At 36.2% G+C, this 20,040-nt stretch overlaps 1 protein-coding gene across 2 annotated transcripts; it reads left to right on the top strand.

Moving 5' to 3' along the window:
* The first annotated feature begins 6,061 nt into the window (after positions 1 to 6,061).
* Positions 6,062 to 11,495, top strand: LOC130948000 (probable anion transporter 3, chloroplastic). Of its 2 annotated transcripts, XM_057876713.1 has the most exons (4): positions 6,062 to 6,774; positions 7,429 to 7,655; positions 8,376 to 8,575; positions 10,921 to 11,495. In XM_057876713.1, exons 1-4 carry the CDS (start codon positions 6,328 to 6,330, stop codon positions 10,965 to 10,967), a joined length of 921 nt encoding a protein of 306 aa, XP_057732696.1. In that variant the 5' UTR covers positions 6,062 to 6,327; the 3' UTR covers positions 10,968 to 11,495. The 2 variants fall into 2 exon arrangements, with proteins under 2 accessions (XP_057732696.1, XP_057732697.1); XM_057876714.1 differs by lacking the exon at positions 8,376 to 8,575 and having other exon boundaries at positions 6,069 to 6,774.
* Positions 11,496 to 20,040: the final 8,545 nt, after the last annotated feature.

The raw sequence follows: 20,040 nt of genomic DNA, 5'->3' as shown, positions 1-20,040 counted from the left end.
TCTCTTCTCTCATGAATCGAGTCCGGTTCGTCATACTAAGGCTAATTACGGAAACCAGAATCAAAAGCTCCTAACCGATACAGTTTAAAAACTAGGTTCTCCGCGACTGTGTCGTCAAACTTATCTCAAAAGAGGTTCTTGCTTATTGATGACATAACGATGATATAATTGAGGTCCTTGATGATATGTCAGAGATGTTCCCTTCACTAATCTTCCGAAAAACTTCGTATCTTTAGAAAAGATCTTGTGTACCCGAAAACTGGGTTATTATATTCTCCAAGTCTTCCAAGACGCCATGAGTCCCTTCTTCTTTTCCCTTTTTGGCTAGTCCTCTTTCTTCAGTTTTGGGCAGTCAAACTTGTAGTGACCAGCTTCTCTGCAGTTGTGACAGATGATTTTGCTTAAATCCTTCTTAGGTTTCCTTGAGCTGCCTCCTTTGTTTCTTTCCTTCTGCTTCATCATCCTCCTGAATTTTTTAGCAAACAAAACAAAATCATCGTCAGATAAGTTATCGCTAGATTTATTATCCAGAGATTCAGTGACAGATTTGAGAGCAACTTCTTTCTTTTTTGTATCTTTTTTTAAATAGGTATTTTCAAAAGCAAGTAAGTTTTCTCTCAGATCATCATAAGTCATTTCATCAATGCCACTACTCTCAGCTATTACTATAGCCTTGGTTTCCCACTCTTTAGTGGGACATCTCAATATCTTCCTCACAAGCACAGATTTTGAATGTTTGATTCCCATAGCATCCAAGCCAGTGATGATAACATTGAATCTTTCAAACATATCATCAATTGTTTCTCCTTCCTTCATTGAGAACATTTTGTATTATCTGTTTAGCATGTCTATTCTGGATCTTTTGACTTGGGTTGTGCCTTCATGAGTAACTTGTAGTTTGTCTCATATTTTTGTTGTTGTTGTGCATCTTGAAACCTGTCGGTATTCCTCGAAACTGACAGCACAATTAAGCAGGTTGACAGCTTTAGAGTTGAGCTCTATTTTCTTCCTGTCATCGTCATTCCAATCAGCTTCAGCCTTGGGAATAACCACACCATCAGTTCCTGTTGTGGTTGGAAATTGTGGGCCTTTCAGAATTATCTTCCGAAGTCTATAATCTACAGATTGAACAAAAATCTTCATTCTTTCTTTCCAGTAGCTGTAGTTCTTCCCATTGAAGAATGGGAGTCTGTTGCTTGATTGCACTTCATCCAGAATATAGGCCACCAAATTTGAACCCCTGTTGTTTTCCATCAGGATCTTTCCTCCAAGCTGCAAAGCTTGATCTCTTTGAGACGAAACTCTGATACCAATTGATGGTAATTAGTGGCTAAGAAAGGGGGGGGGGTTGAATCTTAGCTTCCTTTTTAAGAGTATTACTTTTACTTTTTCAACTGACTTAAGGAGATATTTTCAGTTTTGTCTTGTAATAAGTTGAGAGATATTTTTCATTTTGTCTATTGAGATCCAGAAACTGAAAAGAAGTAGAGAAGAAGAATTGACACCAGATATATCCTGGTTCAGCTACTAGGTGCAATGTAGCCTACATCCAGTTTCCATCACAACAATGATAGAATTTCACTATCTTTTTCAAGATTACAGACACCAATTCTTCCCTAGGATCTACCCAATCTTATTTGGGACAAATCCAAATTCTAACCCTAATCTAAATTTGACTTGGACTCAAACCAAACTTTCAACAGCAAAATGCTAACCAAACTTATAAGAAAATTTCCACAGAAAATTTCCAACTTTCTAATTTGCTGGATTTTTATGTACAATTTTATAAATTTGCTATCTTACCATTATTTATGTATTAAATGACAATATTGGTTTGTGAATAAATAATGTTACGGTACTAAAATTTATGTGGTAAAAGACAATACAGTATTTTTAGCAAATTACTAAATTATGATATTATAGCACGATTTACGAACAAATGGTACATTTATTATCCTGCGATAATTTATATAAATTATAAAAGAACATATACATAGTAAATTTCGATTTAGAACAATTTGATAAATATAAATTATTTTATTTCAACAAGAAAAGCTTGAGTTATTTAGTGTAACCCTGTTTTAATCATCAAAACTGTACGTATTTATATATCTTGCGTTCTAAAAATATATTTTAGTAGTGTAATAATAGTTTTTTTTATTTTTTTTATTATATTCAATATATTAAAAGTATTAAAAAAATATATATTATTAAACACAAGCCTACCTGCGGCCCAACAATTGAAGAATTGTTACGTAATTTTTTCAAGCCAATAACTATATGTCATGTCTTGAGTTAATACTCAAAATGATCCCTGAAATTTGACCTCTAACTCAATTCAGCCCTCGAATTACTAATTTATTCAAATTGTACCCTGAAATTTTAAGACGTGACTCAAGTTAGTCCTTCCGTCTATTTCCGTCACCGAAAAATTGACGTGGCACATGTAGTTGACACCTGACAGCCTCAACAGTTGTTTGATGTGGCAAAATTCTTGTATGCATCAATTTAACCCCAATAATTAAAAAAAAAAAACCCTAGCAACCCCATTTCTCTCAAATCATAGTCATTTTTTGTGAGTTGGGGAGCAGCAACCAAGCCTCAGGTAACTCCAGCAGCTAAGCCTCAGACTCTCCACAATCTCACCTCAGTCTCTCAACTCTCTCGCCTCGCACTTACACAACCCGGTCACAACAGCCAACACACTCACACACTGACTACCACACACAAACCAGTAATTCACACTCACATAACACCACGAATCCACACTAATTCCCAATTCGTCATTCGCGCTTCGGTTCTTCATCAGACTCATGGTAGTGGAGAACCCACAAGATTCGTTGAATAAGCTCGAGTACGTGTCTCTTGTTTCGAAGGTTTGCACCGAAATGGAGTCGCACACCGGAAACGGTGACAATGTACCGCAAAAGGAGATTGAAGCTGAAGCCAAAGAGAAATATGGTGGTGATAGAGACAGAAAAATACATGATGAAGATGGACACAGAGGAAGAGACAAAGATAGAAGAGACAGGTATGATAAATATGATAGAGATGAAAGGCATAAAGATAGGAATAAAGATAGAGATAGAGATAATGATTATTACAATGATGAAAAGGAGATTCTAGTAGAAGGAGAAGGGATAGAGAGAACGATAGGAGTAGGGATAAGGATAAGGATAGATATGAGAGAGAGGAGAAATGTGTGTGAAGAAGAAAATGGTGGTTATGGTCAAGAAGATGGTGGTGGTGACAGAAAAGGTATGAGGGATCTAAGGCATAGTGGAGGGGGTGAAGTTGAATTGTACAAGGTTTATAAAGGAAGAGCTGAAGTCTAATAAGAAGACTTATGCAAGGGTTTTTTTTTTTCAAATTATTAGGGGCTAAATTGATGCATACAAGAATTTCGTCACGTCAGCTTTCCGATGACGGAAATAGACGGAAAGGCCAATTTGAGCCGCGTCTTAAAATTTCAGGGTACAATTTAAGTCAATTGGTAATTCAAGGGCTAAATTGAGTTAGAAGTCAAATTTCAGAGGTCATTTTGAGTATTAACTCGTCATGTCTTTGAGTTAGTCATTTTAGAGAATCAACACTTGAGAGTTAGAGAATAGAGACACTACCACGATTTACTCCTTTTTTTTTGTTCATTACAATATTTACTAAATGACAAACGTAAAATTGGCAAGAGTACTACTGAATATCATGTTTCGGCATTTGTCGGTGAACATATGATAATTTTTCTATAGTATAACATAGTATCACACTATACAACACAGTTTTTAAATGAATGATTCTTTTGAAAATTATTATTTAACATTTTTTTTGGTATATAAAATTATTATTTAACATGATAATGACATTTATTAAAATAATGTTCCATCAGATTCTAGGAGGCCAACAATTATTTTAAAAATATAAAATAGTATTTATGTACGAAAAAATTCCACCTGATATCACGAGTGGCTTTACTAGGTAGCTAAAGGTTGGGGTTAGTCAGTGGGATGTAACTTGGATTAATGGATTGTTTGTTGGTTTACGAAGCGTATCTGTCTTTCTATATAATTAATTTCTTGTGAACATAGAATTATGGAAAAGTCTAGGGGCCAGCAGTTTTATTGAATTTTGGCCAGCATGTAATCAGCAGAGAAAGGTGAGCCATTGGATGAAATTTCACACCAATCTCACACCATCAAATCATCATTGATGGCTAGTTGATGGCTAACAATCACAAAAATTGCTGACTCCCTAGTATTGCTCTAGAATTATAGTGTATCACTTCTACCATTTTAATTAGTGATATCTTTGTGGTTGTTGGAACTTAATTAGATTTTGAAGCATGGAATTGGGAAGTTAGTCCATCTTACAAGAAGACGAAGTTGGTGGTGCCAAAAGTCTCAAGTCAACTGGAACAATATAAATTATGCTTTCATACTACTATACTAGTATATTATTTTTCTTTTTCGTCGTTTCAACTCATTTGATCAGTTATAAAACTAGTTTTTCTTTTATTTAATTATAGAAACGTAGGAATTTTACAGCTTCTTTCTTTTTCCACACACAACTTACAAATTTATTCACAATCAAGTCTAATGAGACTCTTGATTACTATTTATGGATTCATAATATATAATGTTACACACAGTCACACACATATACACATACATAAATACACACACATATATATATATATATATATATATATATATAGAGAGAGAGAGAGAGAGAGTTTAATTCAATGAAATGAATTTAGATAAAAACTTATATATTCCTTTTACTCTGAAAATATAAATTTAGTGTAACAATTTTCATCTGATAATATAATTATATACTATATTAGTAAGAAATATTTGACATGTAATTATTCAATATAATACACATTTTAATAGAAAAGTCAAAGCTATTTAATATTTTTAGATTAGTTGTATTTGAGATTAAGTCTTATATTAATAAAGTTTGAAAAATAATAAATTTTGGTAAATTATTGTTATGCTAAAGAACTTTCTAATATGAGTTTCTACCAAAAAAGTAATTTAAATTTTAAATTATTAAATTATTTACTTTTTTACCCTAAAAGGTAATTATTTTGATTTATATTAGTCCCAAATATACAATTACTTCATCTTTCATCTGCCACTAGATATATTATATTTATACAAAAATGATTTTTTATATTTTTAAAATTTGAACACAAAAATATTTTAATTAGAATATAAAATAAATAATATTTTAACTATTTTCATATTTATTATCATTATATATATTTTGAATAAATAAAAGTGCATTAATCGCCATTAATTAAAAAATTTAATTGGAAACTAAATCTCATAATTACAAACTTTTCTACTTATAAAACTTTAATCAATCTTTTTGAATAAGTAAAAGATTAATTCCATGATAGGGAAAAAAATTATTTATTTTACAGAAAACATACTTTTCCTCTTTCACGTTATTTATTTATCTTTTATTTTTATTTTTTTTTAAATTTAATGAATAAAATCACATTTATGGAGCATAAAAAATGGAATATTTCTTAACGAAAAATATTTAGAAATCATGGGAAGTCGTAACTTATTATTTTGATATTTATTTAATATATTTATTTTTTATCTTTTATTTTAAAATTATTGTTAAAATAAATAAAGTATATATTAATAAAATAAATTTTTGTCCTATTTTTTAGTTTCTACCGAACATTATTTTTGTTAACGAATTTAAATCTTTTAAATTTTAAATTTTTATTTTAAAGAATAAAATATAATCTCTTATTTTTAAATAGTTTTTTTTATATTTTATTTTGGTCTTATAATAAATAATAAAAAATTATATTTTATTTTTTAAAATAAAATTTAAAATTTAAAAATTTAAATAGTTCGTCAAGAATGGCTTCAGATAGTAGAACCCCTCCCGCACACGTGGTGCCACGTCAAGTGTGTACTTACTTCCATACTGGAAAGTCCCAAACTACCCTTCAACACTTAGCTTACAAAATTGCACCAACCCTAACAATCTCAACCTCTTTCATTTTCTCACCAACCCCCACACTATATTAAACCAAACCCAAAACAACATTAACTATTAACATAAATTTTTCTTTCTTTTCTTTCTTCACTTGCAATTCTTGGGGGGTTGTTGTGCAAAATGCACTATACTCATTCCCCACCAACCTAACCCTTTTATTATACTTTGCAAATCATTACAACCGTGTTCCCTACAAACAATCTCTTTCTTCCATTATGATTTCACATATTTTTTCAAATTAAATGACTCTGTAAAACTGTAACACACTTCTCTTTGGAACCATTCTCTATTTTCATTTTCCCTTCAAGAATGGCTGCTAACATAAATTTAGCTCCTTCATCTATGTCCGCCACAAGGAGGTTCCATTTTTCTTCATCTTCTTCTTGTTCCTTGGCACCCCATTTGAGTTTTAGAAGGACCAAGTTGGGATTTGAATCCAAAATCCCATCTTTAGTACTGAAAGGATGGAGAAGAACAGAGAATTTGGAGAGCAAGAAAAGGAAAGAACAAGAACATCAACAATGGAGGAGTACCAGTACCAATGTGAGGTGCACTGCAGAGGGAATAGATGGAGGCATGTTCATTGGAAAAAGAGCCAAAGAAGAAGGTGTTAGGATTCCAGAGAGGTTTAAGGTGGTGAGTTTGGTGGCATGTGTTATGTGTCTTTGTAATGCTGACAGGGTTGTTATGTCTGTGGCGGTTGTTCCTCTTGCTTCAAAATATGGATGGTCAAGTTCTTTTCTTGGCATTGTTCAGGTACATATTTTGTTGGAAAATAATTCCCCGAAATAATATTTTATGTTTATAACATATACACCAACTCAGATGAATCCAAAAAGAAAGAAGTTTTGATGATGATGATTCATGAATCAGAGGACAAAAACAGGCACAAAAAGCCATCCTAGGACTGCAAAAAGAAAATATTTGTTTATTGAAAAAGGAATCAAATCGTATCATATAATGTATCTTTATTATTAATTTATATTTCTTGGATACTGATGGAAATTTTTTAAACAAATATTTATTTCATTTTATTTTGTAGGTACAATATAAATGATTTCTTTTAAAGTCAAGTCTGACTTCCTTTTATTTATTTATTTGGTTTGGTTCTGAATTCTGATCATGATTTAGTGAACATGAGGACAAAGCAGGCATACAAAGCTATCATATAAATGTAATCTTGGACTGCAAAAGAAAATACTTTTATATTTGAAAAGGAATCATATCATCTATATTTATTATTAATATATATACAGATCCTACTTTAGGGAAAAAATAAATAAAATATTTTCTTGAACATAAGTAATTTCTTTCGAAGCAACCTAAGATGTTTTTGTTTTGGTTTTGGTTTTGGTTTTGCTGAATTATTCACTAACATGAAGATTGATGCCTTATGTATGCAATTACCAGTCATCATTCTTGTGGGGATACATATTCTCCTCTGTGGTTGGAGGAGCTTTGGTGGACAGGTATGGAGGGAAAAGGGTGCTGGCATGGGGTGTTCTTTTGTGGTCTCTGGCAACTCTTCTTACCCCTTTGGCAGCCAACCACTCCACAACAAGCTTATTGGCAATTCGCGCCTTCTTCGGCCTAGCTGAAGGAGTGGCGCTTCCATCCATGAGCACTCTCATGTCGAGGTGATTCCTCAAAACTTGTATTGAACATGTAGGCATTGTAGCTATGCCTTTATTTAACACTAGGGAAATGAAGTGCTCAAGAGTTTTTCATACCATTCTTGTTCTTGGACGATAAGGTATTACTTAATGAGTTGATGCAGTGTAAAACGTTTTACATAGTTGTCTGATTTTATCTGTTTTTTCGGGTGACCATTCACGCGATTAATGTAAAAGTGAGTTTTTTTGGCTGACATGACGTAATTGAATGTACATGTAAAATTGTTTTACTTTATTATCTAATTTTTAGAATAAACCACAAATTCAGAATTTGAAATATTGAAACACAAACAATTAGCTTATAAAAGAACTAAACAAGCTTGCGGTACATGAAAGGTATACTCAGTTTAACACATTTCCCCCAAAATGTCATCTTGATTTTGTTTCTGTTGGCATTGCTTATTTTCTTATGTGAGTTTGGGGCAATTTGTCAAACGAATTACATCTTTAAGATACCATGAGCTTAGTTAGCTCTTATTGCTTATTAGCATTTCAGTTTTTCAAGGATTAAAGTGGTGATTTACTTTGTAATCCATGTAATCTACCTAATCCAATAGGACAAGAGTTAGTTGTTCTCGCGGTGAATATCAACGAAACATAGCTTCTCTTATTGTTGTTGGGAATGCATGCAAAGCTAGTTCTCTGAAAAATCAATTCTGATCTTTATCTTCATATATATTTTAGTTGGTTCCCAAGTAATGAGAGGGCGAGTGCAGTTGGAATTTCAATGGCTGGATTTCATCTTGGCAATGTTATAGGCTTGTTGCTCACACCAATTATGTTGTCCACTATCGGAATCTCCGGTCCTTTTATCTTATTCTCCTCTCTTGGGTTGCTCTGGGCGACAACATGGGCGTATCGAGTTACAGATGATCCTCAAGAAAGTAATTTCATCAGCAGATCAGAGCTAAGTGAGAACTTCAGATAAGCGAATGGAGATGCTTTGTCCCTACCGTCTCTCTGCTTTTCTACTGTCTTCATCCAATCCTTCTTACTCCTTTCCATGGCAAGCTGTATGTAGGGCATCACCGTTGTCAGTGGCTACAATTCCGTCCTCTCAGTGAAAATGTTCAACGCACCCTGTCACGGCACGGCTAATCATCTGTCGGTTCTCAATCAGGTTGGAATAGAATCTAGTGATTCTTTTGCGTCTGTCACTAACGCCCAGCCTTCAGGAGTTTGAAGCTCGTCACAGTCATTCAATCATTGAATCCTACTCAGAATACCACAGACAAGGTTTAGACCTTCCGGATTCTCTTGAATGCCGCCATCAATTCTAGCTTATACCACGACGATTTCGGTTAAGGGATCCAAGAGATATCCACTCAATCTAAGGTAGAACGGAGGTGGTTGTCAGGCACACGTTCATAGGTGAGAATGATGATGAGTGTCACGGATCATCACATTCATCAAGTTGAGGAACAAGTGATATCTTAGAACAAGAATAAGCTGAATTAAATAGAAGAACAATAGTAATTGCATTAATACTCGAGGTACAGCAGAGCTCCACACCTTAATCTATGGTGTGTAGAAACTCCACCGTTGAAAATACATAAGAACAAGGTCTAGGCATGGCCGTGAGGCCAGCCCCCATGATCTAAGATAGCATAAAATTACTCAAAGATAGCTACCCAGATTAGAATACAATAGTAAAAGGTCCTATATGTAGAGAACTAGTAGCCTAGGGTTTACAAAAATGAGTAAATGACATAAAAATCTACTTCCGAGCCCACTTGGTGTGCGCTTGGGCTGAGCATTGAAGCTTTCATGTGTAGAGACTTTTCTTGGCGTTAAACGCCAGCTTTTGTGCCAGTTTGGGCGTTTAACTCCCATTCTTGTGCCAGTTCCGGCGTTTAACGCCGGGCAGTTTTGAGCTAATTTGGAACGCCGGTTTGGGCCATCAAATCTCGGGCAAAGTATGGATTATTATACATTGCTTGAAAGCCCAGGATGTCTACTTTCCAAAGCCGTTGAGAGTGCGCCAATTGGGCTTCTGTAGCTCCAGAAAATCCACTTCGAGTGCAGGGAGGTCAGAATTCAACAGCATCTGCAGTCCTTTTCAGCCTCTGAATCAGATTTTTGCTCAGGTCCCTCAATTTCAGCCAGAAAATACCTAAAATCACAGAAAAACACACAAACTCATAGTAAAGTCCAGAAAAGTGAATTTTAAGTAAAAACTAATAAAAATATAATAAAAACTAACTAAAACATACTAAAAACATACTAAAAACAATGCCAAAAAGCGTATAAATTATCCGCTCATCACAACACCAAACTTAAATTGTTGCTTGTCCCCAAGCAACTGAAAATCAAATAAGATAAAAAGAAGAGAATATCCAATGAATTCCAAAAACATCTATGAAGATCAGTATTAATTAGATGAGCGGGGCTTTTAGCTTTTTGCCTCTGAATAGTTTTGGCATCTCACTCTATCCTTTGAAATTCAGAATAATTGGCTTCTATAGGAACTCAGAAGCCAGATAGTGTTATTGATTCTCCTAGTTAAGTATGATGATTCTTGAACACAGCTACTTTATGAGTCTAGGCCGTGGCCCAAAGCACTCTGTCTTCCAGTATTACCACCGGATACATACATGCCACAGACACATAATTGGGTGAACCTTTTCAGATTGTAACTCAGCTTTGCTAGAGTCCCCAATTAGAGGTGTCCAGGGTTCTTAAGCACACTCTTTTTGCCTTGGATCACAACTTTATTTTTTTCTTTTTCTTTTTCTTTTTTCCTTTTTTTCGTTTTTCTCCTTTTTTTCCCTTTTTTTTCGTTTTTCTCCTTTTTTTTTTGTATTCACTGCTTTTTCTTGCTTCAAGAATCATTTTTATGATTTTTCAGATCCTCAGTAACATGACTCCTTTTTCATCATTCTTTCAAGAGCTAATCAATCATGAACAACAAATTCAAAAGACATATGCACTGTTTAAGCATACATTCAGAAAACAAAAGTATTGCCACCACATCAAAATAATTAATCTGTTATAAAATTCAAAATTCATGCAATTCTTCTCTTTTTCAATTAAGAACATTTTTCATTCAAGAAAGGTGATGTATTCATAGGACATTTGATGAGCGGATATTTTATACGCTTTTTGGGGGTAATTTCATGTAGATTTTATTATGTTTTAATTAGTTTTTAATAGAATTTTATTAGTTTTTAAGCAAAAATCATATTTCTGGACTTTACTATGAGTTTGTGTAATTTTTCTGTAATTTCAGGTAATTTATGGCTGAAATTGAGGGAGCTGAGCAAAAATCTGATTTAGGCTGAAAAAGGACTGCTGAGGCTGTTGGATTCTGACCTCCCTGCACTCGAAATGGATTTTCTGGAGCTACAGGAGTTCAATTGGCGCGCTCTCAACGGCGTTGGAAAGTAGACATCCAGGGTTTCCAGCAATATATAATAGTCCATACTTTGCGCGAAGATAGACGACGTAAACTGGCGTTCAACGCCAGTATCATGCTGCTGTCTGGCGTCCAGCGCCAGAAACAGGTTACAAGTTGGAGTTCAACGCCCAAAACACGTCACAACCTGGCGTTGAACGCCCAAAACAGCCCAGGCACGTGAGAAGCTTAAGTCTCAGCCCCAGCACACACCAAGTGGGCCCCAGAAGTGGATTTCTGCACTATCTATCATAGTTTACTCATTTTCTGTAAACCTTAGTTATTAGTTTACTATTTAAACAACTTTTAGAGACTTATTTTGTACCTCATGACATTTTAGATCTAAAATTTGTACCTTTTGGCAGCATGAGTCTCTAAACTCCATTGTTGGGGGTGAGGAGCTCTGCAGCGTCTCGATGAATTAATACAATTACCTTTGTTTTCCATTTAAACACGCTTGTTCCTATCTAAGATGTTCATTCGCGCTTAAACATGAAGAAGGTGATGATCCGTGACACTCATCACCTTCCTCAGATCCATGAACGTGTGCCTGACAACTACCTCCGTTTTACATCAGACTGAATGAGCTTCTCTTAGATTCCTTAATCAGAATCTTCGTGGTATAAGCTAGAATTGATAGCGGCCACTCTTGAGGATCCGGAAAGTCTAAACCTTGTCTGTGGTATTCCGAGTAGGATTCAAGGATTGAATGGCTGTGACGAGCTTCAAACTCGCGATTGCTGGGCGTGATGACAAACGCAAAAGGATCAATGGATCCTATTCCAACATGATCGAGAACCAACAGCTGATTAGCCGTGCTGTGACAGAGCATCTGGACCATTTTCACTGAGAGGATGGGAGGTAGCTACTGACAATGGTGACATCCTACATACAGCTTGCCATGGAAGGAGCCTTGCGTGTGGAAAGGGATTTCAAGGAAGAGTTGAAGTTCAAAGGACAAAGCATCTCCAAAACCCCAACATATTCTTCATTAATAAAGTAACAGTTACTTATCCCAAACACTTTTCCTTCTTACAATTAACTCAAATAACCTTATTGACATCCTGACTAAGATTAATAAAATAAACATAGACTGCTTCAAACTAATAATCTCCGTGGGATCGACCATTACTCACGTAAGGTATTACTTGGACGACCCAGTGCACTTGCTGGTTAGTTGTACGGATTGCAAATTCGTGCACCAAGTTTTTGGCGCCGTTGCCGGGGATTATTCGAGTTTGAACAACTAAAGGTTTATTTTATTTCTTAGATTAGGAATAATTTATTTTTGTTACTATAGAGTCATTAAATTCTGATAAGATAATTTCTTTTCAAAAAAATTTTTCAAAAATATTATTTTTCTTTATCAATTTTTAATTTCTTTTCGTGAGTTTAGTGTCTTGTTCAAAGTTTGGGGTTAATTGCATATTTTATATTTTTCTTTAAATTTTCGAACTTGTGTTCTTTGTTCTTCATTGATCTTCAAGTTGTTCTTGTTTATTTTTCTTGTTTGATCTTGAGTTTTTCTTGTTTTGTGTCTTTTCTTGTTTTTCTTGTGCTTTTTCAAAACATTAACTTTCAAAAATTTTTATTTTTATCCATAAATATAATACATCTTTAAAATACGTTACATTTTTAGCTCAGTTGATTAGAGCGTTGGCTTATGTTCTTGGCAATTGGGTATCTTCTTTTTAAAATCTTTTCTTCAAAAATAATTTTTCTTGATTTAATCTTGTGCCAAACTTTAAGTTTGGTGTTTTCTTGTTGATCTTTCTTTAATTTTCGAAAATTTATCTTGGTTTTCAAAAAAAAAAAATTTAAGTTTGGTGTTCTTTCTTTTTGTTCTTGGTGTTCTTGTGAATCTTCAAGGTGTTCTTGAGTCTTTCTTGTGTTTTGATCTTAAAATTTTTAAGTTTGGTGTTCCATGGTGTTTTCCCTCCAAAATTTTCGAAAATAAGGAGCATTAGATCTAAAAATTTTAAGTCTTGTGTCTTTTGTGTGTTTTTCTCTTTCATCATAAAATTCAAAATTCAAAAAAATATCTTTTCTAACTAATTTTAAACTATATTTTCGAATTTTTTATATAAAAATTCAGATTTCAATTTCAAAATTTTTCAATTCTTATCTTTTTAAGTTTTAAAAAAATATATTTTTAATATATATTATCTTTTTCAAAAATATCCTAACCACTTTCTTTTTTTTTCCTCAAATTTTTCGAAAATCTTCACAAAACATTTTCAATTCCTTTTTTATTTTATTTATTTCATTTTTATTTATTTCATTTTTTTTATTTTATAAAATAATTTTTTATAAAATAAATAATATCAACATACATATCATCTCCCTTGTTCCATCATGGAATTAAGTGGAAAGGAACAGTCCAGGAGGACTCTGGGGTCATATGCTAACCCCACTACTGCTTCATATGGGAGTAGTATATGTATACCCTCCATTAGAGTTAGTAGCTTTGAGTTGAATCCTCAGCTCATTATCATGGTGCAGCAAAGCTGCCAGTATTCCGGTCTTCCACAGGAAGAACCTACAGAGTTTCTGGCACAATTTTTACAAATTGCTGACACAGTACATGATAAGGAGGTAGATCAGGATGTCTACAGATTATTACTGTTTCCATTTGCTGTAAAAGATCAAGCTAAGAGGTGGTTAAATAACCAACCTAAGGACAGCATAAGGACATGGAAACAGCTGTCAGAAAAATTTCTGAATCACTATTTTCCTCCAAAACGGATGACACAGCTAAGGCTGAGCATCCAAGGCTTCAAACAAGGAGATAATGAATATCTTTATGATGCTTGGGAGAGATACAGAGAGATGCTGAGAAAATGTCCCTCTGAAATGTTTTCAGAGTGGGTGTAATTAGACATCTTCTACTATGGGCTTACAGAAAAAGCTCAGATTTCTCTAGATCACTCAGCTGATGGATCTATACATATGAGAAAAACAATTGAAGAAGCTCAAGAGCTTATTGATACAGTTGCTAGAAATCAGCATCTGTACTTAAGCAGTGAATCTTCTATGAAAGAAGAAGCTAAAACAGTAACTGCTGAACTCAGTCCTGTAGATCAGGCTAATGAATTCAATCAGCAGCTGGATTTTTTAACTCAGCAGCTAGCTGAATTCAAGGAAATACTACAAGAAACAAGAATGGCTAACAGGAATATGGAAGTACAGTCAAAGCAAACAGAAAAGTAACTGTCAAAACAAATAGCAGAAGAATGCCAAGCAGTTCAATTAAGAAGTGGAAAAACATTAAATACTTCACTTCAAAGCAGCAGGAAGCCAAGAAATGAACAAATAGCTACTCAAAATCCCTCTGAGGACAATCAGAGCCCAGAGAGGAATAATGCTGGCGCTGAACGCCCAGACCATGCTCATTCCTGGCGTTCAACGCCAGAAACAAGCATGAATCCGGCGTTGAACGCCCAAAGGGAGCACAGTTCTGGCGTTCAGACGCCAGTAACAGATAAGAAGTTGGCGTCTAAAAAAGCTTCCCAATCCACATCTGTAGGCAATAAACTTGCAGCAACTAAGGTTGAGGAATACAAAGCCAAAATGCCTTACCCTCAAAAACTCCGCCAAGCGGAACAGGATAAGCAATTTGCTCGCTTTGCAGACTATCTCAGGACTCTTGAAATAAAGATTCCGTTTGCAGAAGTACTTGAGCAAATACCCTCTTATGCTAAGTTCATGAAAGAGATCTTAAGTCATAAGAAGGATTGGAGGGAAACTGAAAAAGTTTACCTCACTGAAGAATGCAGTGCAGTCATTCTGAAAAGCTTACCTGAGAAGCTTAAAGATCCCGGGAGCTTTATGATACCATGCACATTAGAGGGTAATTGTACCAAGCAAGCTCTATATGACCTTGGGGCAAGTATCAACCTAATACCTGCATCTATTATCACAAAGCTCGGTTTGACTGAAGAAGTCAAACCAACCCGGATATGTCTTTAACTTGCTGATGGCTCCATTAAATACCCATCAGGCGTGATTGAAGACATAATTGTCAAGGTTGGGCCACTTGCCTTTCCTACTGACTTTGTGGTGCTGGAAATGGAGGAGCACAAGAGTGCAACTCTCATTCTAGGAAGACCTTTCCTAGCAACTGGTCGAACCCTCATTGACGTCCAAAAAGGGGAAGTAACCTTGAGAGTCAATGAGGAGGAGTTCAAGTTGAATGTTGTCAAAGCCATGCAACATCCAGACACCCCAAATGACTGCATGAGTGTTGATATTATTGACTCTCTGGTAAGAGAGGTCAATATGGCTGAGAGTTTCGAATCAGAGCTAGAGGACATCTTTAAAGATGTTCAGCCTGATCTGGAGGAATCAGAGAGAATAATAGAACCTCTGAAAATCCCTCAGGAAGAGGAGAAACCTCCTAAACCCGAGCTCAAACCATTACCACCATCCCTAAAATATACATTCTTGGGAGAAGGTGATACCTTTCCTGTAATCATAAGCTCTACCTTAGAGCCACAGGAAGAGGAAGCACTAATTCAAGTGCTAAGGACACACAAGACAGCTCTTGGGTGGTCCATCAGTGATCTCAAGGGCATTAGCCCAGCCAGATGCATGCACAAGATCTTACTGGAGGGTGACGCCAAGCCAGTGGTTCAACCACAAAGGCGGCTGAATCTAGCCATGAAGGAGGTGGTGCAGAAAGAGGTCACTAAGTTACTAGAGGCTGGGATTATTTATCCTATTTCTGATAGCCCCTGGGTAAGCCCTGTCCAAGTCGTCCCTAAGAAAGGTGGCATGACAGTGGTTCATAATGAAAAAAATGAACTGGTTCCTACAAGAACAGTTACTGGGTGGCGTATGATTATAGAAGGCTCAATACATCTACCAGAAAGGATCATTTTCCTTTACCATTCATAGACCAGATGCTAGAAAGACTGGCAGGTTATGAATACTACTGCTTCCTGGATGGATATTCAGGTTATAATCAAATTGCAGTAGATCCAAAAGATCGAGAGAAAACGGCATTCACATGTCCATCTGGAGTATTTGCATACAGAAGGATGACATTTGGCCTGTGCAATGCACCTGCAACCTTTCAGAGGTGCATGCTCTCAATTTTCTCTGATATGGTGGAAAAATTTCTGGAAGTCTTCATGGATGACTTTTCAGTATTTGGAGACTCATTCAGCTCCTGTCTTGACCATCTAGCACATGTTCTAAAGAGATTCCAAGAGACTAACCTGGTTTTAAACTGGGAAAAATGTCACTTTATGGTGACTGAAGGAATTGTCCTTGGGCACAAAATCTCAAACAAGGGAATAGAGGTGATCAAGCTAAGGTAAAGGAATTGAAAAATTACCACCACCTGCCAATGTTAAGGCAATCAGAAGCTTTCTGGGGTATGCAAGATTCTATAGGAGGTTTATAAAGGATTTTTCAAAAATCGCCAAACCTCTGAGCAACCTGCTAGCTGCTGACACGCCATTTGTCTTTGATAAGGAGTGTCTGCAGGCATTTGAGACTCTGAAAGCTAAATTGGTCACAGCACCAATCATCTCTGCACCAAACTGGACATTGCCATTTGAACTAATGTGTGATGCCAGTGACCATGCCATTGGCGCAGTGTTGGGACAAAGGCATGACAAGCTTCTGCACGTCATTTACTATGTCAGCCGTGTTCTAAATGATGCACAGAAGAATTACACAACCACAGAAAAAGAGCTACTTGCAGTGGTTTACGCCATTGACAAATTCAGATCCTATTTAGTAGGATCAAAAATGATTGTGTACACTGATCATGCTGCTCTTAAATATCTACTCACAAAGCAGGATTCAAAACCCAGACTTATAAGATGGGTGTTGCTTCTGCAAGAGTTTGATATAGAAATAAGAGACAGAAAAGGAACAGAGAATCAGGTAGCAGATCACCTGTCCCGAATAGAACCAGTAGAAGGGGCGTCCCTCCCTCTTACTGAGATCTCTAAAACCTTTTCGGATGAGCAACTCTTTGCCATCTAGGAAGTGCCATGGTTTGCAGATATTGCAAACTACAAGGCAGTGAGGTTCATACCCAAAGAGTACAGTAGGCAGCAATCAAAGAAATTGATCACAGATGCAAAGTACTATCTTTGGGATGAACCATATCTCTTCAAGAGATGTGCAGACGGAGTAATCCGTAGATGTGTGCCTAAGGAAGAAGCGCAGAAGATCCTATGGCACTGCCATGGATCACAGTATGGAGGACATTTTGGAAGTGAGCGAACAGCCACAAGAGTCCTCTAATGTGGCTTCTACTGGCCTACTCTCTATAAAGATTCCCGAGTGTTTGTACTTAATTGTGACAGTTGCCAAAGATCTGGCAATCTGCCTCACAGTTATGCCATGCCTCAACAAGGGATCTTGGAGATTGAGTTGTTTGATGTATGGGGTATTGACTTCATGGAACCTTTCTGGTGCACGAAATTGTGATCATCAATGGCGCCATCAACATGATACGCTCATTGCAATCTCAACTCTCTATCACAACTCCGCACAACTAACCAGCAAGTGCACTGGGTCGTCCAAGTAATAAACCTTACGCGAGTAAGGGTCGATCCCACGGAGATTGTTGGTATGAAGCAAGCTATGGTCACCTTGTAGATCTCAGTCAGGCAGACTCAAATGGGTATAGATGATGAATAAAGCATAAAGATAAAGATAGAGATACTTATGTATATCATTGGTGAGAGCTTCAGATAAGCGTGTGAAGATGCTTCCCTTCCGTCTCTCTGCTTTCCTACTGTCTTCATCCAATCCTTCTTACTCCTTTCCATGGCAAGCTTATGCAAGGGTTTCACCGTTGTCAGTGGCTACCTCCCATCCTCTCAGTGAAAACGTTCCTAGCTCTGTCACAGCATATGGCTAATCATCTGTCGGTTCTCGGTCAGGCCGGAATAGAATCCATCGATTCTTTTGCGTCTGTCACTAACGCCCCGCCTGCTAGGAGTTTGAAGCACGTCACAGTCATTCAATCATTGAATCCTACTCAGAATACCACAGACAAGGTTAGACCTTCCGGATTCTCTTGAATGCCGCCATCAGTTCTCGCCTATACCACGAAGATTCTGATCTCACGGAATGGCTGGCTCGTTTGTCAGGCGAGCACTCGGTTGTCAGGCGATCAACCATGCATCGTGTATCAGGAATCCAAGAGATAAACACTAGAGCCTCGTATGCTTGTAAAACAAGAGTGGTTGTCAGTCACTTTGTTCATGAGTGAGAATGGTGATGAGTGTCACGGATCATCACATTCATCAAGTTGAAGAACAAGTGATATCTTGGACAAAGAACAAGCAGAATTGAATAGAAGAACAATAGTAATTGCATTAATACTCGAGGTACAGCAGAGCTCCACACCTTAATCTATGGTGTGTAGAAACTCCACCGTTGAAAATACATAAGAACAAGGTCTAGGCATGGCCGTAAGGCCAGCCTCCCAATGATCTAAGATAGCATAACACTCAAAGATAGCTACCAAGATGTCAAATACAATAGTAAAAGGTCCTACTTATAGAAAACTAGTAGCCTAAGGTGTACAAAGATGAGTAAATGACATAGAATCTACTTCCGGGCCCACTTGGTGTGCTTGGGCTGAGCATGAAGTATTTCGTGTAGAGACTCTCCTTGGAGTTAAACGCCAGCTTTGGTGCCAGTTTGGGCGTTTAACTCCCATTCTTGTGCCAGTTCCGGCGTTTAACGCTGGAATTCCTGAGGGTGACTTTGAACGCCGGTTTGGCCATCAATCTTGGGCAAAGTATGGACTATCATATATTGCTGGAAAGCCCAGGATGTCTACTTTCCAACGCCGTGAGAGCGCGCCAATTGGGCTTCTGTAGCTCCATAAAAATCCACTTCGAGTGCAGGGAGGTCAGAATCCAACAGCATCTGCAGTCCTTTTCAGTTCTGAATCAGATTTTTGCTCAGGTCCCTCAATTTCAGCAGAAAATACCTGAAATCACAGAAAAACACACAAACTCATAGTAAAGTCCAGAAAAGTGAATTTTAACTACTAAAAAAATATACTAAGAACTCAACTAAAACTACAAAAAACATAAAAAACAATGCCAAAAAGGGTACAAATTATCCGCTCATCACAACACCAAACTTAAATTGTTGCTTGTCCCCAAGCAACTGAAGATCAAATAAGATAAAAAGAAGAGAATGCAATGAACTCCAAAAATATCTATGAAGATCAGTATTAATTAGATGAGCGGGGCTTTTAGCTTTTTGCCTCTGAATAGTTTTGGCATCTCACTCTATCCTTTGAAATTCAGAATGATTGGCTTCTTTAGGAACTCAGAATCCAGATAGTGTTTATGATTCTCTAGTTAAGTATGATGATTCTTGAACACAGCTACTTATTGAGTCTTGGCCGTGGCCCAAAGCACTCTGTCTTCCAATATTACCACCGGATACATACATGCCACAGACACATAATTGGGTGAACCTTTTCAGATTGTGACTCAGCTTTGCTAAAGTCCCCAATTAGAGGTGTCCAGGGTTCTTAAGCACACTCTTATTGCCTTGGATCACAACTTTATTTTTTTCTTTTTCTCTTTCTTTTTCGTTTTTTTTTTCGCTTGCTTCTCTCTTTTTTTTTTTTTTGTATTCACTGCTTTTTCTTGCTTCAAGAATCATTTTTATGATTTTTCAGATCCTCAGTAACATGTCTCCTTTTTCATCATTCTTTCAAGAGTCAACATTCATGAACCACAAATTCAAAAGACATATGCACTGTTTAAGCATACATTCAGAAAACAAAAGTGTTGCCACCACATCAAAATAATTAATCTGTTATAAAATTCGAAATTCATGCAATTCTTCTCTTTTTCAATTAAGAACATTGTTTATTTAAGAAAGGTGATGGATTCATAGGACATTCATAACTTTAAGGCATAGACACTAAGACACTAATGATCATAAGACACAAACATAGAT

The sequence above is a fragment of the Arachis stenosperma genome, chromosome 9 (genome assembly GCF_014773155.1).
Source record: "Arachis stenosperma cultivar V10309 chromosome 9, arast.V10309.gnm1.PFL2, whole genome shotgun sequence".
NCBI classification, from domain to species: Eukaryota; Viridiplantae; Streptophyta; class Magnoliopsida; order Fabales; family Fabaceae; genus Arachis; species Arachis stenosperma.
This window is presented reverse-complemented; position numbering and strand designations above follow the sequence as displayed.

Coding starts and splice junctions, on each gene's coding strand:
- LOC130948000 (XM_057876713.1), top strand. CDS start 6,328: ATGGCTGCTAACATAAATTTAGCTCCTTCATCTATGTCCGCCACAAGG. Junction 7,656..8,375: donor ATGAGCACTCTCATGTCGAG/GTGATTCCTCAA, acceptor TATATATTTTAG/TTGGTTCCCAAGTAATGAGA. Junction 8,576..10,920: donor TACAGATGATCCTCAAGAAA/GTAATTTCATCA, acceptor CTGTAATTTCAG/GTAATTTATGGCTGAAATTG.